The 23,357-nt window shown below is 38.1% G+C and overlaps 3 protein-coding genes across 7 annotated transcripts; 1 reads left to right on the plus strand and 2 right to left on the minus strand.

Moving 5' to 3' along the window:
• Positions 1–706: 706 nt before the first annotated feature.
• LOC149023553 (uncharacterized) lies at positions 707–4,586 on the plus strand. The gene is made up of 7 exons (XM_089142754.1): positions 707–881; positions 993–1,284; positions 1,588–2,169; positions 2,269–2,325; positions 2,873–3,022; positions 4,089–4,219; positions 4,486–4,586. Exons 1-7 carry the CDS (start codon positions 815–817, stop codon positions 4,584–4,586), a joined length of 1,380 nt encoding a protein of 459 aa, XP_088998880.1. The 5' UTR covers positions 707–814.
• Positions 3,199–6,064, minus strand: LHCA1 (chlorophyll a-b binding protein 6). Of its 5 annotated transcripts, none has more exons than XM_089144096.1 (5): positions 5,777–6,064; positions 5,567–5,669; positions 5,036–5,324; positions 4,750–4,927; positions 3,199–3,444 (listed from the first exon to the last, which is right to left on the minus strand). In XM_089144096.1, the coding sequence occupies exons 1-4, from the start codon at positions 5,977–5,979 to the stop codon at positions 4,773–4,775; spliced, it is 750 nt and encodes a 249-aa protein (XP_089000222.1). In that variant the 5' UTR covers positions 5,980–6,064; the 3' UTR covers positions 3,199–3,444; positions 4,750–4,772. The 5 variants fall into 5 exon arrangements, with proteins under 5 accessions (XP_089000222.1, XP_089000221.1, XP_089000220.1 ...); XM_089144095.1 differs by having other exon boundaries at positions 3,199–3,451; XM_089144094.1 differs by having other exon boundaries at positions 4,738–4,927.
• Positions 6,065–7,664: 1,600 nt separating this feature from the next.
• On the minus strand, positions 7,665–22,026 carry LOC149023555 (uncharacterized). Its single transcript, XM_089144097.1, has 12 exons — positions 21,869–22,026; positions 21,387–21,721; positions 20,925–21,230; positions 20,725–20,833; positions 20,455–20,548; positions 17,388–17,475; positions 17,170–17,253; positions 16,336–16,432; positions 16,148–16,235; positions 15,868–15,973; positions 15,705–15,797; positions 7,665–8,672 (listed from the first exon to the last, which is right to left on the minus strand). Exons 2-12 carry the CDS (start codon positions 21,564–21,566, stop codon positions 8,286–8,288), a joined length of 1,632 nt encoding a protein of 543 aa, XP_089000223.1. The 5' UTR covers positions 21,567–21,721; positions 21,869–22,026; the 3' UTR covers positions 7,665–8,285.
• Positions 22,027–23,357: the final 1,331 nt, after the last annotated feature.

The raw sequence follows: 23,357 nt of genomic DNA on the forward strand, positions 1-23,357 counted from the left end.
AATCAGGTGTGCGACCCGGGTCGAACACCGGATTAGTCAGGGCAAAGCCTTAAAAACCGGAGTTGACAAAAAAAAAAAAAAAAAAAAAATGTAACTAAGCAATTTATAGAGAAGGATTGGAATTTGCACGGAATGGAGGAATACACATTCTTCAAGACCAATATTTTTTTGTTAATATTTCTTAAGAAAGACTCAAAGCTTACTACTTTAATTCATTAATACTCAAGAATTATCAACAAGAAGTGAGCATTTGGTGAATACTGTGACAGCTGGACGGATTTCATTCAGTAAGACGAGTCTCACAATAATAAGTGAACAACACAATGTCACAAGGTAATGAACATTATCAATACATGGTTGATAGAATAGTAAATACTCATACTTTTTAGTGAAGAGATTATAGGTTCGACTCTTAAGAGCATTGTCACTTTGGGGTTGGTAGGGTAGTAAAGAAGACTCATACTTCTTAGTGAAGAGATTATGCATTCATCTCTTACGGAAGAAGCGGAAGAAGACATATGTAATATTCCATCCCTCATATATAATACTCTCCTGCTTTAAAAAAAAGAAAAAAAGAAAAAGAAAACGTGAGGAGCATTTGAAGGGAGAATTGGAAGGTGAAGAAAAAATGGGAAAAATAAATAAATAAACTATAAATAAACTAACAACTTTGCTTCCCTGCTCCCGCTTCTGTTAAGATCAAGCTTCATACCAGTAATTTGACATTAGTTTGTTCCTTAAAAGCCAAGGTCAACTTGATGAGACTCGAATACTTTCCCAGTGACATTTCTTGTTCTTCCTTCCTCAAGTTCAGATGCAGACCGTCTCTGTTCTCTCACTCTTACTTCTTCTCCTCTCATGGTTTTCTCCAACGACCCAAGGTAGTTCCTTCCTTCAATTTCACAACCCACATTGCTACATTGATTGATTATGTAAGATTTTGATTATTTCCTTTCATACATGATTGATTAATATATTTCCATTTCTAGTAGGTCATGAGGCAGTGTCTGCGCCGGATTCTGGCGATTCGTTTGACTTTTCTCCAAGCCTCATTACGCCGGCGCCGTCCCCTCTACCAGGGATGAGAGGATACGAAACCCAATTTGGAAACACAGAAGAGGGACAAGGTGATGATCGAGATAATACTAACAAATCAAACCAAGTTCCACCAGAGCAAATGGGTTCTTCTGGGACGGTGAAATGGTGTGCAGTAAGGGATGAATTCGATGATTGCAACAACCATATCACCCTTCTCAAGCAAGTCGATGGTGACACATGGAAATGGTACGACTTAAGTCTTTCACCTTGTTCTTTAAGTTCTTATGGAACTTAGGGTTCTTAAACATGGAGTGGATATCTGAATATGGTTCTGATCAGTCCAATTCAAGCCCAAAGTAGCTAGAGTGAAACCTCATATGTCGCCTTATTTTCTCTTTCATAATTGACATTTTTTCTCTTCAATTAGAAGCATCAATAGACTATTAAATAGACTATTATGTTATGTTTTCACTGGGGCTAATAATGCCAATGAATTTCGATGTTACATATCTTGATCTTAATATTGGGTTATTCTTGATGTCCTTGCAGCATTAAAAGAGAAACAATTGAAGAGTGTTTGGATTCAATAAAGAATGGGGAAGCAGATTTAATAAACTTGGATGCAGGAATGGCTTACATTGCATTCTTGAAGTTTTCTATGAAAGCCATTGCCAATGAAGAGTACTGCAATAAAGCTGAAAGTTTTGGTGCTGTTGCAGTAGTAAACAGAAAAGCCTGTTATGAAAGAGAGGAGATTAGTATAATGGATTTCAAGGGACAGAGATCTTGCCATGGAAGTTACTCTACTGCTTCAGGGTGGAACTACCCCATTAATCATCTGAAGAAAGTGGTTGGTTCAAAAGGACAGGATGCTGATCAGATGGTCAATGACTTCTTCTCTGCCGTTTGTGCACCATCAGAATTTCAGGGGACAGGAATATGTAGTGGATGTGGAAGTGAAAATGGCTCTTGTCACACCAACAGTTTGTATTCAGGTGATTCTGGAGCTTTCCGGTGCTTGGTTGAGGAATTAGGGGATATTGCATTTGTCAGAGGAGACACTGCATTGTTCTATTCTATGGAGGGACCCCAGAAGCAAACTTGGTCAACAAAGTCCATTAGAGATTTCATGTCAGAATATTTTTGAATCCCCTGTAATCTCAAATTCTCCTAGAGCTTTTTCTTCATTTATGTCACTTGATTTGCCTCATTTTCTATGGTCCACTGTAGGTATCTTTGTCCGCAAGGTGGTTGCAAAGAAATCAATGGTTATCCTGGATCATGCTCGTAAGTTTTGATTCAGTGTTACATAAATTAAACCTTTCGAATTGATTTATTGTTTTCATGGCATTTTGTGTGCCAATTTAAAATCACTGTTGTTTAATTATTTTCTTGAGCTTGATTTATTATATGGCGAAATTGATCCGCAGTGGCATTGAGGAACAGATACTCCAGCCAACCTGAAAATAGTGCTAAAAAACCAGGATTAAGAATATGATGTTAGTGTCAGCAATAACTAAGTTGCACCTTAGCATCAGTCCCAGAAGTATTGATGATAAATAATTTAGAACTCAAGCACCTGATCACAGTTCCAAAAGTTGGGGGAGAAGAAATTGTGAACAGTAAATTATTGATGGGGGTGGGAGAACCACAAATTCAGTTGATCCAACCAAATCATTTTTCTTAATTCTACCTCCTGTCAGAATCTTGCAACTTGAATGTCAGGAAGACTTTGTTCTATTGCTATTGCTCTCATTCTGGCTTGATCTGTGTATCCAAGAAAATCCCCTATTTTGTTGTTTGTATTATGACCTGGTGTGCTTTCTTTTATCAGATTTGGGACTGTTCCATCAAATGTCATAATGGCAAGTAACTCCATTTCCAGAGAGAAAAGGTCCATAGTGTTGAAGACACTACTTAATGGCATCTCGGGTGATACTCTTTCCACTTGGAAGAATGGCAGCGGTCATCTACTTAGTTCCAGGTAAAATGGTTTTTTGGATTCAGAATATACCTCTGCACTATACCATCTCAGGAAGGAAAGTGTAGTATACCCTTCCAATTTCAAAGTCAGGACAAAAGGCAATCGAATGGAACTCATACTATAAACTAATACCATTCCGTTAAGACTTCTTAATAATATCAACTAGACACCATGACTTTGTTAGTAATATATTGCAATTTTTTTTGATAGATTGGGAGAATGGATGGTAAGACCCTTCATATCAATTGAATCTCTTAACTTGGATTACATAAAGCTCAATCACAACTCCCTAGACACTCTTATCTCAGGGGAGACTTGAGCTCTGATTTCCTGAGACCCTTTAACAAGCTGCAGGCATGCCAACCATCAGAGCCAGCAGCTGCCTTCATACTCTCTTGTCTTGGGCTGTTGGAATACCTTTTCTACAATCTCAAAAAAGAGGGAAAAAAATATAAAAGAAAAATCTAAGTTAGGCACCATTGTTGGAAGGAAAGAAAAATCTCAGCCAAAAAAAGGTAAATGGAAGGGAAATTGATTCAAGAATGGAAAAGGAAAGTTTAGCAACCATGACTGGTTTCAACTTATTAAAACAATTTACATATTCAGTAATACTTCTTAGCTTTAATGATATTTTCTATTTCCAATCAAAGTTGCAAAAGGGAAGTAAAATATATTAGCCAGTTTTGGAGTGCTTTGGTGTTATTTACTCACAATCATGTTATGCAATGAGTTACTAGAGTTTCCTTTTTCCTTTTTTATTATATATTTAATTTCTCTTTTTTCGACAAACAAAGATTTCACTTCTTTTGATTGATCTCCCTTGCAACCAGACAGAGACTTAAAGGCTATGTTCCAAATGCAAGGCAAGAAAATAAAAGAAATGAAAACTGTGGGAAAAGAAAAGTTAAAAGAGATAAAAACACATGAAATATAAAGGAAAATGAAAATATTTCTTTCATAAATATCAGAAGTAGCTCATTTTGTTTTTCTTTTACTTTGCTCTTTAATCTTCTTTCCCTGAAATGTTATTATTGTCAATGAATGCCTAAAATTATTGTTCCTACAGTGCTCAAGGTGTGTATATGGTAAAGAAGATCACAAGGTCATATCTTGGGGTGTCAGCTTTCATTTCACAGAGCATTCAACAACTGAACAAATTGGTCAAAAATAGCTCATCTACACCAAATTCAACATCAGGTATATAAATTCTGTTCAATCTCAGAAACAAAGATTATCAAACATATGCTTAAATGGAGCTACAGATGTTTGGTTAGAGAATATATGCATACTTGATCAAAGACTGCAGTCCAATTGACACTTATCTATGCTACAACCTTGGGGATGAGTGTCAGGTTGAAGTTAGAGATAGAGGAGGAAGTACGAGTTCATTAGGTGACTTTAACTCCATAATAGTGTGATTGCAGTGCAGATCTGACTGATTACATGTGTTAATGCTTTTGCAGATGTTTCGTCTCCCTCAACAAGAAATGCCCAGCATCTAAGTATTGTTACTGCTTTCTCAATCATAGCTGGACTTATGTTTCTGGTATTCCACAGATGGTAAGAATGAGAACTATTAACATTTTTGTAAGCTGACCAATGAATATTTTTACCAAGTTCTTGTATTGGGATGAGCAAAAGAGGTATAGAATTTGGTACTAAAATTACAAAGGACAGCAGATACAATTCTCTTTCATCATAGATAAGTTAAGTACATGGAGTTTTACAGTGGGTAAGAGACGAAGTCTCATTAAGATGGTAAAAGCCCTCTGGGGATCAGGACATCCCCAATGGTGTTGTGCCATGGATCAGCCAAGTGGGTAGCCAGATTTTCCAAGGGCCCTGTTCCAGGGTAAGCTGATTGCTGGACACAGAATCCAACGAAGGCCAACAGAGCAAGACGACCTGAGGAAACATAACAAGAGTTTGTTATTATAAGTAACAATTCTGCAGGGGCACAATAGCATACAGCATTGGTAAGATATAACATGAAGGAAGAGTTGGGAATCGAACCGTTTTTGATCTCCTTGACCTTGTACTCCTCGAATTTGACAGGGTCCTTGGAGTAGCCCAAGGGATCAAAAGCTCCACCAGGGTACTTCCTCTTCTCAGGGTCTTTCTCCATGCTACGTTGGTGTTCTACGAAGGCAATGGAGAGGAACTCGATAACCAGGATGGTTGGGAGAGTGCCCCATGGGACTGGGTTTCCTAGGTAAGTTGCCTGCCCACCTGGGACAGCAGCCCACTCTTGTGCTTGCACCCAGTTCCCCAATCCTAATGCCTCAGGCACCAAGATCCCTGGCTGTAATGTAATGCAACAAAGAAAAATGAGAAGTTGGATTCTGGAAATGCCCAAAACTTAGGATCACAAGTCTAACACACAGAAGAAAGAACAATCTGAATATAACATCACCAAAGCTGGGTGATCAAAACACAATTAAAGGCAAGCAAGGCTCACTTGAGCTTATAGAAGATGGAAAACTGGCATATTTCTGATTAAAATAACAAGCAGGTCATAAGATGGAAGTAAGATTTCGAACTTACAACAGCAAGCATTGCCCATCTGCAGTGAATGAGTTCAGATTCCTTGAATCTTTCAAGGTTTTCTGGGACTTCACCAAGCCCAAGGGGGTCAAAACCAAAATCCCTGAAACAAAACGTAATAACCTTAATAAAAATTTTCTCTGAAAGATTTATCGATGCCAAAACAATTAGATTTAAAACTGAAGTTTCAAAATCAGAATTGGACAATACCCAGGTGCAGAACCATCTAGGTATGGAGGGCGTGGTTGGCCGGGCATCCACTCGGCAGACATGGTGAAACGTGAGGATGAAGAGGAGGCATTAGAGCAGGAACCAGAGAATGGAATGGCTGCAGCGAATTTAGACTTTGAGGAAGAAAGAAGAGATGGGTAGACGGCCGCAACGCCACAGCTCCTCAAAGCGTTCGACGCCATGGAAGATTTGGATCAGAAGCAATTCAGCTATGAGCTACAGGGGGAAGAACTGAGGAAGAATGAGTTGTTATCAGTGGAAGCACTAGTATAGCCGTATCGGACACAACGGATATAAGCGAATCCAAAATTTGATCCTCATTGGTAAATAGAATCTGGTTTCTCCTCTCTCATTGGGCCAACTGTCATATCCATCTAACGTGGCTGTGCATGTGGATTTTTCTTCGGACACCAGTGATTTGTCATTTCGTCATTCGTCTGGTGCAGATTGCTTCTCCATTCCAATTTTTAATTATGTGATAGATTCCCGTTTAGAACCATGGAAACATTGTGTGGTTGCAATTTTTTGAACGAAACAACTGGTTAGCTTTTCTCTGGCACGAGATATTTTAGCTATCAGCGACTCAACAGCAGGTTTTCCACCATTAAGGAATAGGGTCGGTTTGCCTCGGTTTAACCTTTTAGGGGTGTAAACGGATCAGATTCAGATCGGATAGTGGTAATACCATATTGGCATTCTATTATATTAGGACGGATTCGGATAATATTCTATTGGTTTTCAGACAGAGATAGATTCAGTTTGAATGATAATCGAATTTTTATAAATGAGCATGAATTCATATTTAATAAAAGTTTTCAAAGTACTTATTGATAGCTTTACCATTTTATTTATAAGGATTAAGTTTGAAATTTAAGAATTTAACAACTTTAGTAGTTATCTTAGTAGAAAATCTAATAAAATAGTCAAATATCTCAAGTAAAAAATTATAAAAATAAGAAAAATATATCCAAATAAGTAATTTAATTGGATAATTTAATCAGACGGATAATAATCGGTAGGAAACGGGCAATACCATATTCGCATCCTATTAGTAATCGAACGGATTCGGATACTGCTAAACGGATGCAGATGTACACCCCTAGTCTATTCGGATTGTAGTTGGCCAAGGCCAACCTCAATTCGGGCCAATCCTGAATCTAAGTACACTATACACTACAATGCTTACCATGCACCTTCCTTTCTGGGCATCTTGTGGGATGGGCAGGTTGAGTTCGAGTCCAGATCATTTCCCGTGACGAAGAGCAAATTGTGCTCCCTTTACACTTCTTAGTCACAAAATCACAAAATCGGATGGGGCTCACAAGTTTAAGAAAATAAAAAAATTTAAAAGTGATCCCCCTGTATTCTGTGGTTAGAAAGCTTCCAAGTGCTCCTCACCAAGGTCCAGACTCGTTGAGTTTGAGTCCGGTTCATCTCCCTTGACGGGCAGCACACAGTGCTCCCCCGATGGTTTTCGACCATAGACTACAAGGAGGCACAGGGTACTGGTGATGGATCTCACTTTTAAAATTTATTATTATTTCATTTGTAGGCCCCATGTATTTGTAGTTATAAAGTTTTTTTTTTTTTTTTGGTAAACTAGTTATAAAGTTTTTGGAAGAGCAATTTGTGCTCTCCATCAGCCACACTCGTCGAGTTCTACGTATCTAATTACACGAATAACATGTTTACGAGATCAAGCATTTTTTTTTAGGTCAACAGACCATCGGAAATCAAATCAAACATTCTTAAATACGAAATCTACCACCGAATAAAAGATGCCCAGAAAAACAGGAAGAACCGACTTCTTATTTCCTTTTCATCAGTCTTAAACCAAACACACATATTAATAATGTTCTGCCCTGCAGAGAGATTAAAGAAAGTGACGATACTCCTGAAAGAGGTTACGCAATGAACCTGTCCCTGACAATACAATTTGGATGGCAAGCCCTTTCCAGTCCTGTCAATTCAAAAAATAATTTTTAATAACATAAGTTTTCCCTAAGAAGATTTTCTAAACAAAGAAAATCCCACAGCCAAATCCTCTGAAGACTCGCCATGGTAATTGGTAAAACGTTGTGGTAAGGCTTGTCCAGAAATACTGCCACAAGAAATCAAACAAGAACTTCCATTATTTCCTCCAGTCGTTTGAAATACTATAGCAATATATTGTTTGCTCATTTGTATAAGCTGTCACTGATTGCTTACAACATTGACAACCCCCTCCCACCACTTTCTTTTTTTCTCAGCCATCACTGGCATTCTATACCTAGGGATATACAAGGAAGACCCGACTGTAAAAATTTCATCACAAGCAAATTGGGTGATGGTCCCAACGACCTTTATGTGTTTACAAGGTGCTCAATCTGAAGGCACCCATAAGATGGAAATGTACTAAATAGTCATATTAGCAATTGGAGACACAATCCTGCAAAAAGCTCTCAGCTTAGTATTACAATGGTGTGTACTGCTTTGCTATTACTTGAAACTAGTATTTGATAACTTTGGCTGACAATGGTGACTTCTCTTTTACCCCGGAAGTCTGCAAATTATCTGGATTGCTTGACTGGTTTTCAGCATAATCAGGTCTCATCCAGATTTTAACATTTCCTTCCCGACAGACGGTGACAACGGACTCTTGGGTAAATATCAAGCCAGAGAGAGGTTCCACATGCACGCGATGAGCCACTACAGGGGAGATCTTAGGCACATTTCGGATGCTTGGAGCAGGTTGGAGAGTACCCACTGGGCAAATGCTGTCCCAATGGGATGACTGGCTTCCAGTACTAAATGTAGGGGAACCACCAGGAGGTACTCGACGCAAAGGCACCACAATCTCATCCATTGCAAGGTCCCACAAAAGCAATTGTGTATCCTGCTTAGAAGCACAGAATGTGGTGAATAATGTTGTTTCTGAGCATCACCCATGCCAACAATCATAAACAATTACAGAAAAATATCAACACAATTACAGGTCACCAAGTGAACTTTCAGATGCCCATGATCCAAAGATTTGAGATCCTCAACATATAATAGCAGGATTGTAACATGAGAAAAGCACAGCAAGCAAAATTGAGCACTCGTTTGACTTTTAAGTAGAAGCAAAGTACATTGGACAAACAGCCTATCAACAAAATAACTTAATCCAAAACAACAGGGTAACTTAATTCAAAAGGAAATTTGTGGATTCCAAATTGAGGCCAATGGGAATAACACAATGCCAAATCATACCCAACAAAAAAGATTAACTGCACAGCTCCTACAGAGCCTGGCGTTAGGACCCTGGGAGAATGCTACGTGGAGGAGGGAGAATGAGAATATCACTACCAACTACCGGTTGGAAGATTATAAACAGGGGGATTCTTCTGACCAGTTCAGTGCACCAAATGAGGCAGCAAGCGGAGGCAGAGCACACTCTCGTGCTGATTCTCACGGAAGAGTTTCTGGTTACACGGTGGACTTCGATGGATTTCAGGCCTCTAACAGGCCATTCTTCACAGCACTGGCGACTTCGGCAGAGGTGCTATTTGCAGCCACGACTCTTGGAAGGAGAAATCTGTCGGGGAAGCCAGTCACTGCTCCACTAATCATTTGCAAGAGCTAAAGTTGGGGTAGCTAATGACCCCTACGATCTGGGTTGCAATAGAAGTTAGGTCATGCTGCTGTTTAACGCTAATCGAACTCAGTCTTGGTCTGATCAGTTCAAAACACCAGTTAGCGCAACCCGCAATGGCATCAATTGTTGGGCAGCAGCAACAGGATTTCCGCCAGGCACGGTTTCAACGACATTTCTGGAGGATTAATAAAGTGCCTCTGCCTCATTCGACCACACGATGGAATGAGGTGTACATCTTTCGAAATGGGGTACAAAAACTCCATTTTGGGGGGCATTCATCTTTTGCATCTTTCATCCAGGTGACAAAAGATTAGGTGTAGAGAGACTATCTTTGATTTCTTGGGTATATGATACACTGGTAGGGAATGATTTGAGGTTGCAGCCATCCCCAGAGATGCTGAAAATTAAGGATGAGCAGCATCGCAGAACTCTTACTGTTGAGCTCTTCCATCATGAGTTCCCGGGTATATGATACACTGGTAGGGAATGATTTGAGGTTGCAGCAATCACCAGAGATGCTGAAAATTAATGATGAGCAGCATCACAGAACTCTTACTGTTAAGCTCTTCCATCATGAGTTCCCTGCGGATGAGCAGTTGGCAGCCCTTGGAGAAGATAAGAGAGTCTACAAGATGAGGAAGCAACTGCAAGATGGGGTGATACGATGCACAGTGGATGCAGTTGGGGCCGGAGTTGGGCTGCTTGTGACTGTCATTGGGGGCAGAAATAGGACTTGTGGGAGTGGCATGGGCAGCAATGGCTCAAAAACCCTATTTTCAACTTCTCATTACCACTGGAAATCTCCGCTATCATACACTCAAGGAGCTTTGTTTTGTAGACACTGAATTGACTTGGCTATGCGGCAAATATGTGAAGACCAAGCTTTCAATCTTCCTTCACCCTGAGGTATGAGGACAAGGTGAATTTTAAGGGGGCGGGAATGTTAGGACCTTCGGAGAATGCCATGTGGAGGAGAGAATGGAAATATCACTACCAACTACTGGTTGGAAGATTATAAAAGGGGGGAAAAAAGGGGGGGAATTATGTGAGAGGAGGTATTGGTTATTGTATGTGAGGTTTTGGGCAGCCTTTGTCTGACGGCAACATCATGTGAATGCCGTAGGGGGTGACTAGCACCATCAAAACCAGGTTTATCTTTTAGTTTCTTATTGTAATTCTTGTTCCAAGTAACTCGGTAGCAATCTAGATAGGAAGGTTCATATCGCCTGGTCAAACTGAAAACGGAGTTTGAGATAGCATCAATGTGCGCATTTATTTTTTGACATAGACTCAAGTCCCCATCAAGTGCATCAACCATATTTGGACTACAAATCCAAGACCATAAGCAGAAGTAACAAAAGTGCAAGATGCAAGGATATAATTAACAAGAAAAGAAAAAGAAGCATCTCAATCTGTGGTTCATAAGAAATCTAAGCCACAGGAAAATAACAACAAAACCAAGGGAAAAACTAGTCCAACAGAAATCTTCAGATTGGAAACCTACGGTTTCCTACGGCAACAAGCTAAGTCACAAAAGAAGAAAAGAAGAAAATGTAGTTCTATTGAAAGAAAGAGAAGATGAGACTAGGCATAGAAATATGGAAAAGCTTAAGAACCCACGGGCAAGCTTGGTTGACTAAGTTATTTAATAAGATTATGGGCACATGGAAAATGCTAGATGAATGGAGGAGAAGCATCATGGTTCCAATTTACAAAAATCAAAAGAGATATTCAAAGCTATAATAACTATAGAGGCATTAAACTGATAAGCCATACTATGAAATTATGGAGGAGAGTAATTGAAACCCGTTTGAGACACTTAACCTCAATTACGGAGAAGCAATTTGGGTTTATGCCAGAAAGATCTACGACGGAGGCTATTTACCTAATTAGGAGACTTATGGAAAATTATAGAGTGTAGGAAAAACTTACATATTGACCTAGAAAAAACTTATAATAGAGTTTCTAAACCGTTAATTTGGCAAATACCAGAGAAAAGAAGGGTCGCAAGTGAATACGTGGATATATTTAAGGATATTTATGATGGTTGAGTGACAAGTGTAAAAATAGTGGGGGGACAAAGTAATGAATTCTCATCATAAGTGGGGCTACATCAAGGATAAACTTTAATTCCATATCTATTTGCACTTATAATGGATGAGTTAACCACAAACATTCAAGACGAGGTTCCTTGGTGTATGCTTTTTGCTGATGATGTTGTGTTGATAGATGGGACTCAAGTAAGGATTAACAAAGTTAGAATCATGGAGAGCAGCTTTGGAATCAAGAAGCTTTAAACTAATAGAATGAAAATAGAATATCTAGCTTGTAACTTTAGTCAAGATTGGGCAGACAATGAGGTGGTGGAACTTGACAATAAGGAGATTCCTCAGAGTGATTGTTTTAGGTACCTTGGTTCAATCATAAATAAAAGAGGTGATATAAAGGATGATGTTTCCCAAAGAATCAAAATAAGATGGATGAAGTGGAGATGTGCATCCAAGGTCTTGTGTGATAGTTGTATTCTATTAAAGCTTAACGGAAATTTCTATAGGACCGTCATTCGACCAGCTCTGATGTATGGTGTAGAGTGTTGAGCTATTAAAAAGAATCATATAGATAAACTCAGTGTAGCAAAAATGAGGATGCTAAAATGAATGAGTGGCAAAACTGGGAAGGATAATACAAAGAATGATCATATTAGACTTGGTTTGGGAGTGATAAGATACGAGAAAATTGTTTGAGATGGCACGACTACATTCAACAGAGGCCTATAAATGCCCCTGTACGGAGAAATGATATAATCCAAATTGAAGGAACTAGAAGAGCTAGGGGTAAACCTAAGATAACCTTAAAAGAAGTGGTGAGAAATGATACACATAAATTAGGCCTTGCATCTAGCATGGCCTCAAACAGAACTAATTGGAGGGCAAGAATCCATGTAGCCGACCCTATTTAGTTGAGACAAGGCTTATTATTGTTGTTGTTGAAAGAAAGAGAAAAATGTGAAAACTAATGTCAAACTCAAGGCTTTTAAAATAGATATTGCCCTTAATGGTTCCAATAAAGTTCACTTTTTTCAACATTTTTCAACTTCCACTAAGCACCTTTATGATAGTAATTAGGTCACCTGTAACAAACTGGCTCCAATACACATCTGGAAACTCAGAGGTCAACAAACAGATAACTGATTGGTTCCCTGTCTGATTTACATGGTTGAGATCTTGTGTGTGCAGTGGTGGGTATTCGATCAACACTCCCATTCAGAAACTTCAACATTCAAAGAATGAACAGCTTCCTTGGGAAAAATAATGAGTGTCCAACGGTTCAAAAACCCGACTCAGATTGCTTATTAGCACACCCAATCAATTAGAAAACCCAAATACAAAATAGAGGGGCAATGCTGTAACTTCAAGAATGCAGTAAACAGGTTAAGAGATGTGAAAGTAATTAAGATTGTAAAGAAGAAAATCTGGTATCAAGACCCAGTCCGCGGATAACTAAGATAAAAGTTTTAAGGAACATGAATTTTGTAGATTAAAGGTAGACGCCCTCATATGAAATTTCGGAAAACTCTTTATCTTCTTCTAGATTCTACACAAAAAGCGATAGAAAGCCAGGACTTTGTTTCAGGTGAGATATCTCACCTGATAGGAAGCCAACCCAAACAGAATTTTAAAGAGATCCCAAGCCTCAGGCCAACTGAATCTGCCTCAACCAGCACTCAGAATAACAAGCATGATTAAAAATATGAATCTGAACCTGGTGGTAGGTACAGGTCTAGCTACAGATACAGAACTAAACTCTCAATAGGGAATGAGTAGGGAAGCATGAAACTAGGCTTGGGATGCATATGAAGGCAATCTTGCCCAGAATATCAGGCCAAGGCAGTAGGTAATGGAGGAGATCAAGTAACTCCTTTGCAGTATTATAGAGAGCAGCAACAGAAAATAAGGAATAAAATAGCAAAGAGAGAAGAGAATGGCTGCCCCTGAAACAAGAAAAGAATGAAGAGGAGAAAAAGAGACCAGTGCATACAGCTCTTGGCAACAACAAGATAACCCAATTAATCCGTATTTGAAAAATTCAATAAATCCTGTCACAGGTTTTATGTGTGGTTCCAATTCTAGTACCCGGTTCAAAGACCACTCTAGCATACTTTGGTGGGGAACCAAATGATCGATTCTTTAGATTGTGATGAAGCAGAGGGCTAGGGAGTCTGGGTAAAATGATCACAGACCGGTTTACCCAGTTGGAACACTATTTATATGGAGCATACTCATGTAAAAAATAAAAAATAAAAAAATAACAAGAAGAAGAAGAAAAAAAATAAAAGAAAAAAGAACCAAGAGTCCATAATACCGTTTTGGGTGTTTTGAGAGAGTAAATCAACATAGAGGGGGTGTGAATAGATTGAACTAGTGGAAATTGCCCCTCTTAAAAAAATTAAGCCAAAGTAAATTCAATAGAAAGCAACAAACACAAGACAAAGACAATGCATAATCTAGTGGTTCAACTCAACTGAGTCTATGTCCACTCCTCTCTAACTTTAAGAGAGACTTCCACTAGTGATTCCCTTCCGTTACAAGAAGTGAGGAAACAACACCTTTTACAATCTTGTCAAGGACAAGAGAACCTTTACACAACCTGATTTGAACAAGAGGATCCAATTTCTTAAGCATGCCTTGTACCTTATTCTAAGTCTAGTCTGAAACCTTAGTACCCGTTGTAAAGAGTGATAGAAATTTTACTTGTCAAAGGGTGTGATTGAGTACCCGTCGAGTGAGTGCACAATGATATGGACAATGAATGATGCACTAGCAGGCTCCTCAGTTTACCTTTTTATCTTGATGATGGTTGAGGAAGGATGCCTTCAGTTCTTCACACTGAGCTCTATAATTTAGAGCAGTTGAACTCAAAGGAATTTGGACTTTCAGGAGCAATAATGAGAGGCTGATTAATGTCTTCCTAATCGTTTTTAAAAGTGTCATTAAGGCCTCTACCATAGCCAGAATGTGGGATTCATTTTGCATCCTAACGGTTAGGAAACGGTCATATTTTGGCTCAGCCAACCTACACAAATAGCAGTTAGAGGCTTATTTGGCTAGGTGGTCACTTGATGGTCGACCTTTAGGTCTGATCGTTGCAACTGTCAGGCTACTGACTTTGACGATCGATCCAGCCATTTTGCTAGATGGTCAACCTGCACTTCAGCCGTCACTTATATTGGGCAATTTAAATTGAATTCTACAAAATGGTCAATTGTGCTAAGGTCTGACCTGATAGAGCCCATGCACACATGCTCACAAAGTAAAAACATGAAGGTGCATTTTTGTACAGATAACATGCCATGTGTCCTAGGCTAAATGCAAGTTCTTCCCGTCTTGGATAATCTTCAGTCCTGGGCGGGCTCTTGAAATGCATCTTCTTGTGAGAAGAAAAATCAAGAAGATTTTATCTGCTTGTAGTGCATTCTTAGGCTTGACTATCATGTGAGTAGGCTCTACTCATTGCACGCTCTTGGGGTAGTCTTTCCATTTTAATTTTCCTCCATTACATATGTGAAAGTTCTTTAGCTTCGCCCATGGATGTAGGACATCGTGCTGGTGTGTAAACCACGTTACATCTCTGTATTGCCTTATTTTGTTTCCACATTTGTTTGTTATTTCTTTGGGTTCGTTCTAGTAACAGCTCTTACAATTAAAGCAAGCGAAAATCCTAATCCTACTGAAAACAAAAGTTGATCCCAACTCTACTTCTAAGCACTATAGACAAGATAAGTAAAAAAATAATTATGACAGCCTTACTTAGCCCTTGTCTAACTATATCAAATCTCCTGGTCATTAAAGAATTTAACTCCATTGAGTTACCTCCTAAACCTAAGATACCCTATAAATTATATTGATTCCGTGCTTCGGCACATTATCTCTAGGAAGATGGATAAATTGCAACTCCATTAGTGGTGAGGAGAGAGTGATCCACTACTGGAGAAAACAATTTAGCTTGCAGCATATGGTTAAATGCATGAGGCAACATCATTTGATAGAAGTTATAGCCCCATCCAACAGGTATAGCCTATGTTCTTGTGCACCCCAACCAACTAACCCAAAATCCTAAAACCCTAACCTTTGAATTGAGATCCTAAAGGACTGGCCCCTAGTTGATCCTATTCAATCTAGGGCTCCATCAGGTGGCTTACATGCTTACAAAAATTCCGTTTTCTTTTCAGAACTGAGTTCACTTCCTTCTCTACCGTGTAACCAGGTGAGGCCAAAAGAAAATTTTCCATACCTGACCAACAGAACCAAAACGATACACGACATTTTCCTCCGTGCCATCTGAAGTAGGCGACGACCAGTATGAGTCAAAGGCAACTCCACTAACCTGCCAGACATTAAGAATAAAATGAATTGTCATAAATGAAAGAAAAAGAAGCACAAGACTGGCAGCTTACCCATGAGGTGTGCCCCTCACCCCATGCCACGACTTTCCGGTCTTCCATGCTCCAAACTTGTACTAGATCATCTTCACCTCCAGTCAGAATGTACTTTCCATCTATGCTGAGAAACAGTATGTTAATGTCATTTATAAGGCTCTTTTTTATGAAGAAACGAAGGAATGGATTTTTTTTTTTTTTTTTTTTGGGGGGGGGGTCAGTTGTTTCACTAGAAACAACAGATGCTGAATAGAAACAGAAATTTCTCTGACAGAAGAAAACAATGTAAGTCCAGAACCTCCAAGCACAGCACAGTAGAGCTCCATAGTAGCTTTTCCCACCACATATTAGCTGTTCTTTTGAATAGTCAAATACCCGTAAGTAACCTGCATGTGGCTCTTGATCTTTATCATACTATAGCATAAGACTTTATTTGAACTGAACAGGTAGTAAAACAGCAGGATATAAATAGAATTATATGCTAACCATCCCTTCCAACAGTCGCCAAATATGTTCCATCTCTCGAGAAAACAATGCTATTGATAGCACCCTCACAAATATGCCATCTGGCCACTGGGTTGCTCTACAAAAAAATCGTAGAAATGACAAACATTAAATAAGATAAGCATAAATTTATGAAGTAAATAGAGTTTCCAAATATGTATAAGCATCAAGCATTTACCCAATAGGGGGTTTATAGACATACGAGGATGTATGACCAAAAGAGGAAAGATGCTTTTGTCAAAGTGTGAATTAGTCTATTTTCCCCCCAAAAAAAAAATGTCCCTCAATATAATAATTTTCATGACCAAAACTGCCATGAATTGTTCTGTATTTCCATTGACATTGGTAATAATAAATACTCCAACTGGAAACTGATTCCAACGTCTGTATAGAAATCAACCTGCTGCAAACCATTTGGCAGAAACCAAGATACCTATCATTATCTGTTGTGAGAATTAAAGAACAATCGAAGATGCAAATTTTCAAATCTTATGTGCCTTGTGACGACCTGAAAATTAGAGCAGAAGACATCTATTTTAAATTTGGGTTTTCCTGAAGAAAAGGATCAATCAATACTAAACCTACACGCTACGCTGTATACAACTAAATAATGTCAATACAAAAACTTTATATTGCAATTCTCCCATTTAAATTCAACAGTTTCTCCTTTTCTGTTAAATGCCCAAACTTCTAGTCCATCATGCAGATTTCTTACCTGAAAATGTCAAAAAGCATACTGCGCCTACAATTCAAAGAGAACCCACCAAAATACTGTAAATATAGTAAGACAGCCAACTATCCAAGAAAAAAAATTACCTTACTGGATCGTGCATGGGCAACAGAAAATTGAGTTTGATCCTTGATAACAGGGAATGTGAAATCTCCCGCACAATCCTTGCTCTAGAACAATTAAAAAAAGTAACCTTCACTTACAAATTAGCCCGAGGTACACTTCGTTTAGTAAATGAAGCATTATAAAAAATGCCTGAAGGCAGACAGAGAGACAGTTGTTCCAAGGAAATACAAGGCAGTACCTTTTCATAAACATACAAGTTTCCATCAGCATGAGCAACAACAAAAGAGCCATCACCTTCAGGTACCCATGCAATACTTGTACATCGACTGTTGGAAAAAAGCTGGCAGGTAGCATACTCAGACAAGTAACTAAAATCAAGCTTAACATGAAATCAACATAAACTAAAACTCCATACACTAGATAACAACAATGTGAAATAGATGCTTCTAACATAGGTTAACTTTAAAGTAAGCTAATGTTTGGAGAATAGGATTTAGAAGGAGTTTGTCAAGTAATATAGAGACCTAATAAGGATAGAGATTTATATGAATCATTAATGTTCCTTTCATGGAGTTTCTCTATTATTCATATAGTTCCTAAAATATGGAACCAAAAAAATCATTTAAGCATAATAACCGCACCAGGTACTATTTTTACCCAAGGGTTTGCCACTTCGGGTCTTATAACTAAATTACAGCAATCCACAACATTGGTACCTGCTCTAAAATCTCAGTGGTTAATGATGCATGTAAGTATGATGAAATTGAACTACACAACTCTTTTATGTGGATCATTACTATCCATAGCTCTTATAGTCCCCCATTTTCCCTTATAAAGGAACAAAAATAAAAACTCTGGAAGTTATTCTTTGTGTTTCTGATGACAATGCCAAAATATCAAGTTGGTGCATTTGTCTTTATGTTGATCGTTATAGGCCTCCTGAATTTTCTGACCATCACAAGGAAAACTATAACCAAAATCCCTTTTATCTAGCATTAACTTACAACCACGTGCATCTAAAGCACCTTTTACTAACATCAATGTAGTTGTATGTAAACCTAGAGCAATCGCTTGATGAACCAAAAAATCTCCAGGACCTATTGTTAAGAATAATGAATTACTATTCTCAATAAACTGAATTTATTGATCATTACATATAATTCAATTAAGATATTATAGGAAAGTATCATTCCCTCAATTCTCAAATGAGAATAGATGGATTTTTTATTGGGCGAGTTTTTAAAAAAAAAAGGATTTTCAAATTTATCTTATTTTTTCATATATTCCATACATCACACTAGATAGATATCATATTCATGAAATACAATTCACTTTCAAGATGCCTTGGTGGTGAAATGGTAGACATATGAGACTCAAAATCTCGTGCTAAAGGGCGTGGAGGTTCGAGTCCTCTTCAAGGCATAATATTGAGAATGCTCATAGAATGAGCTATTCAATAAGAGATCTCGGATCGAATTGATATTGATATACCGAGTATTTGTTGATACGAAGTATTCCGGCGATCCCCACGATTCGAGTCTGAGCTGTTGGAATTAGAATAAGTTCGGCAACAGATCACAAATCTTGGCGAGACATGATAAGATAACATTTTAGTCTAGGGATACCAAAAGTAATGATGTTTCATTGTGAGGGAAAGGAAAAAGCAAAAGATAAGTCAATGATTCAAATAAGGAAGACTGTCATAGTACACCTAATATGCTCTTCACATTCCACAGCTACAGCCTTTCTTTTCAAGGAAAGGTCTGTTTGTTTTGACGTTCAATTTTACTTGGAAAATTTTCTGTTACAAATTTCACTTGATAAATGTAAAATTTTAAATGATGAAAAGTTTATTAGTATTATCAATGTTTTTTCCATCAAAAGAAAACACTGGAATAATTCTCAACAAGCAAAATTGTTCAAATAAACTTTATTAAAGTGAAAAAAATTGTGGAAATGTAAGATTTTACACTGAAACAAACAGAGAAGGACTTTTAACTAATTAACCCACTGCATTACCAATTTCTTATGTTTATGTGATGTAGGACAGTAGGAGCAAATATATAGTCACTAAAGCTTTGATCTGTCAAGATTCAAGAATAATCCAAGAAAATGGGTTTTATATGAGAAAGTGATGCAGCCTCAATAAACTGAAAACCAAGTGGCCAAAATCCTCAAAAAATAACCAATTGAATAGGCCAGTTTTAGGGTTAGGTTTTAGATTTGGGAAACATAAGAGAGCAATGATTTAAGGTCTGCATTTGAGACAATGCTAGGATCAAACATTAAGGGGGCTGCGGCAAAGGTTCAGCCAAATTGGAAGTAAAACTAATGGTGGAAACTAAGACTTTCAAATTAAGGTTTCGGGATAGTTCTAGGTTTAGCTAAAACTAGGGGTTGTGGGGCTGCAAGTAGGCACTTCTTTTTCCCTTCCCTTTTTGGTGGGTTTTCTTTTCTTTTTTTCTTTTGGGTGGGGGGGGGGGGGTGGTATGGAGGGATTGTAAGCTGAAAATATGAGCCAATTCTGATGGTGGGAATGAAAAGAAAAAATGAGCTGCAGGTTTTAGAATGGAAAATGGTTAACTAAAAACTAGGGTTTCAATGGACAGGATGAGCACTAACTTGGGTTGAGATCGAGTGTTGGGGTTGCAAAGGGGGAGGGGGGGTCTAGAAGCATTTGACTATGGAAAGAATCTGATGGGTGGGAAGGCTGGACTGAATGATAAATGGTTCCTAGGGTTAGGTCTTCTTTTCCATTTCTCCTTTAACGCTAAACAAGAATGAAGAAGGACAGAGGGGAAGATGAAGATGATGGAATGGCGGAGATTCAGACATTACACACAGAGAGGTTTCAGCAACAAGGATATAACACACCTGCCCTTTTGGATATTACACGCCAAGACGATCCGGATATACTATCAACAAGGTTACATTTCCCAATCAGGTATAGCTCTTAGCAATCAGCTTAAGATCTCAATAACCAGGTCTACTATGTTCCCCCCAGGATGGGGGTATTAAAAATTTAATGGTCTAGAATCAACAAAAAGATCATTTGGAAAGAGTTAGTGAGAAAAGGCATGAATGGCTTTGGGCTGAGAACAAATACGATCTTAAAAAGAGTTGAATGGAAAGAAGAAAAAAAAAACCAGAAGAGATACCCAATGACAAGCATTATTGGGAGACAAATCAGTATACAAAATTCAGCGCTACCTATATCACCGAAGGGACAATAGCTGAAACATAAATAAATAACAAAAAACAAAAAAATGGTAGGTGACAAATAATAGAAAACTTAAAAGTCTTGCCTGCTATTAATGGAACAGTCTTTATTGTAATGTTGAGCCCCAACAAGCTTCTTTCCAATATCTTGCAATTGCTGCCTCAATGACACTGAATACACTATAGGACACAAAGAATAAAAGAGGTAATTGTAAAGTTGAATTGACAACAAATTCCGGTCATGTAAGGCTTTTAAACATGAAATAAGTACTTCTCATTTTTTTCCCTTCTTATAATTTTGTTTTCCTTTGTCCCCTTTATGTCTTCTTTGGGTGAATAAGGTAGACTATATTTACCATCTCCAGAATTCAATCCTATAAGCAAGTCATGCCCATCCTTAGCCTCGGGATCAAATGCGTGGCACACCGGATTTGAATTGCTGAAATGGATAGATTTAATAGGATCCTACACTCCAAATGCTTAATTCTTAAAACAGGCTTAACAGAAGAAAGTGGAAAGGATGTGCTAATTCAATTGGAAGGGCCGATGAATTTACCTTATCTTGAGAATTTAAATCGCTAATGAAAAGGGTATCACCCACATTGAATATCAAGTAAATTCCTTTGCCATCATAATTCGAAGCAACTGGAACACTATAACTCGAACTGGAACTCCCCAGCCTACTAGCCCCCGAAATGGATTTACTCGAACCATTCCCACCTACAAAGCTAAGAGCACGGTTGCCGTTCCCGCTACCCAATAACCTCGCAGCCGCTAATCTGACTCCACTACCGGCGCTGAAGCTCGAAGTCTGGGAAGGAGATACTTGTGAGGGTTTTTCCTTGAGATGAGCAACGGTTGCCTGGTGATATTCAATCAAACAATACAGGTTTTAGAAACGACATCTATGGAAATTCCCAAGCTCCCTAACTCAAATTGAGAAAGGAAGGAGAAGAGACGAACAGTATTAATATAAATAAACAACGGCAAAAGCTCTTAATTATTGAGTGTTAGAAACCTGAGTGACGGATTTTCCATGAGCGTAGTGAAGTAGACCAGGAGGGTAAGTCTTCTCGAATTGAAGCTTGTAACGGCCTTCAGGAGTCTTGAAATAGGCCTTGAGTCCTGGAGATTGTGGGTTCGCCGATGATGAAGATATCATTCCATTGCTGTTGGTGTTGCTGCTGTTGTGGATCATACCGGCGACTATAGGTTTCTGTACATGCGATCATGACAAAAGGAATCCTCTCGCTCTTGTTTTCGCTCAACGCTCGCTCTCTAACTATCTATGTTTCTTTTCTGCAAGAAATTGTTGGTCTTATCTTCTTCTTCGTTCTTCTCTCCGTCTCGTTCCTGTAATTTGGATTGAAATGGCATTTACAGGTGCCGAAGGGTTCTGATTCTGTAATGAGCGATTAATCCTAAAGACCGTAAAGTGGTCCAATTTATTTAACGATCGGACATGGATATTGATTTTGAATTCCAGTTGAGCAGACTTACGATCTTCTGCTTCTGCTTGCTGCAGATTTGCCGACTTCTTCTTCTCCTCTCACACAGAATCTCAGTCGCTGCAGTAACAAAAACCAACGACGCTCTGTCCGTCGCAATGTGACATTGATTTCATCCTTAGCCCATCCGGCGTGCGCAACAAATAACTCTACGGGTAAGCCGAAGTGAAATTTACTGTTTTTTTTTTTTGGGTTCAAAGTGAAATTTACTGTTTGACTTCACCAAGATTTGGAGAAAAAAATCTTTTCCTATACAATTCTCTTATATGCACAACCGTGCATTTTTATACCAAATGATTGATTGAGATTAAAAGCTTAATTTTAAATTTAAAAAAAGTCTCAATAGTCCTTGTGTTTATTTTATTTTTTCAGCCAATCATTTAGTATATATGTGCACTGCTATGCACACCAAAGAGTTGTGGAGGATGGTTTTCCCAAAATTATACCATTTGGTTAATGGAATAAAGCAGCCTTGGAAAAAAAAAGTATGGATTCTCATCCCATCACTTGTGACCACATGATATAGGAGGGCTATGGGGTATTGGTGATGGGTTCAATTTTTTTTTTTAGTTTTTTATGTTTTACTTATGGGCCCATATATTTGTGGTTATAAAACCTTTGGAGGAGCAGGCTCCCCACACTCGGGGAAAATTTGTTGACAGAAGTAAACCTTTTTGCTGAATATCGAACCTCGTTTGTTTGGGGACACTTAAACCAAAAGACAATGGAGAGACAACCTTAAATACCTGGGTGTTCTCTTATAAATGTCATATAATCTTTTGTAGAATTTTGTGAGAAAGGGAGAAAAATGAAGAATAAATATATTTGAGAAAATTGCACTGACACCCCAAAATAGAGGTTTTAAAGCATTGACATCCCACTTTACGTTTAAAAACACAAACACCCCAATTCATTGAACAGTTAACCAACCCATTGTTTATTTTTCTTTAATTCCAAAAATGCCTTTACCAAAATTTGAAGAGGAAAAAAAAATTCAAAAACAATGTCTTCATCAAATAAGTTTCGTAGGCAAAAGAATGGAGGCCTTAAAGCACTGACACACCATTTTATGTTTAGAAAACATAGATACCTCAAAATTAGATTTTCATTGTATATAAATAGTCACTAAAAACTGTTCAGACACTGTTTATTATAGGGAATTGAAAGAAAATAAACAATAATTTAACTGTTTTCAATGACAAACTGATCAAATATATCCAATGCAAATCCAATTTTGGGGTCTCTGTGTTTTTTAAACATAAAGTGGAGTGTTAGTGCTTTAAGGCCTCCATTTTGGGGGTACCAATGCAATTTGCTCTTCTTCTTTTCTGATAAATGAGAATAAGATTTCTTAGAATGGTATAATAGTCTTTTCGATAATATAACTAATCATTCTAATAGAATATGACATATGTGTTTTTTAAACATAAAGTGGGGGTACCAATGCTTTAAAGCTCCATTTTGGAGGTGCTAATGTAAGT

Source organism: Hakea prostrata, chromosome 2 (assembly GCF_041222555.1).
Source record: "Hakea prostrata isolate BN-2017 chromosome 2, UWA_Hpros_2, whole genome shotgun sequence".
Taxonomy (NCBI): domain Eukaryota; kingdom Viridiplantae; phylum Streptophyta; class Magnoliopsida; order Proteales; family Proteaceae; genus Hakea; species Hakea prostrata.

Coding starts and splice junctions, on each gene's coding strand:
- LOC149023555 (XM_089144097.1), bottom strand. CDS start 21,566: ATGATCCACAACAGCAGCAACACCAACAGCAATGGAATGATATCTTCA. Junction 20,549..20,724: donor AGGATTGAATTCTGGAGATG/GTAAATATAGTC, acceptor TGTGTCCTATAG/TGTATTCAGTGTCATTGAGG. Junction 17,476..20,454: donor GACTGTTCCATTAATAGCAG/GCAAGACTTTTA, acceptor TTTTTCCAACAG/TCGATGTACAAGTATTGCAT.
- LHCA1 (XM_089144096.1), bottom strand. CDS start 5,979: ATGGCGTCGAACGCTTTGAGGAGCTGTGGCGTTGCGGCCGTCTACCCA. Junction 5,670..5,776: donor CTAGATGGTTCTGCACCTGG/GTATTGTCCAAT, acceptor GTTTTGTTTCAG/GGATTTTGGTTTTGACCCCC. Junction 4,928..5,035: donor GGTCAAGGAGATCAAAAACG/GTTCGATTCCCA, acceptor ATGTTTCCTCAG/GTCGTCTTGCTCTGTTGGCC.
- LOC149023553 (XM_089142754.1), top strand. CDS start 815: ATGCAGACCGTCTCTGTTCTCTCACTCTTACTTCTTCTCCTCTCATGG. Junction 2,170..2,268: donor AAGTCCATTAGAGATTTCAT/GTCAGAATATTT, acceptor GGTCCACTGTAG/GTATCTTTGTCCGCAAGGTG. Junction 2,326..2,872: donor GGTTATCCTGGATCATGCTC/GTAAGTTTTGAT, acceptor TTCTTTTATCAG/ATTTGGGACTGTTCCATCAA.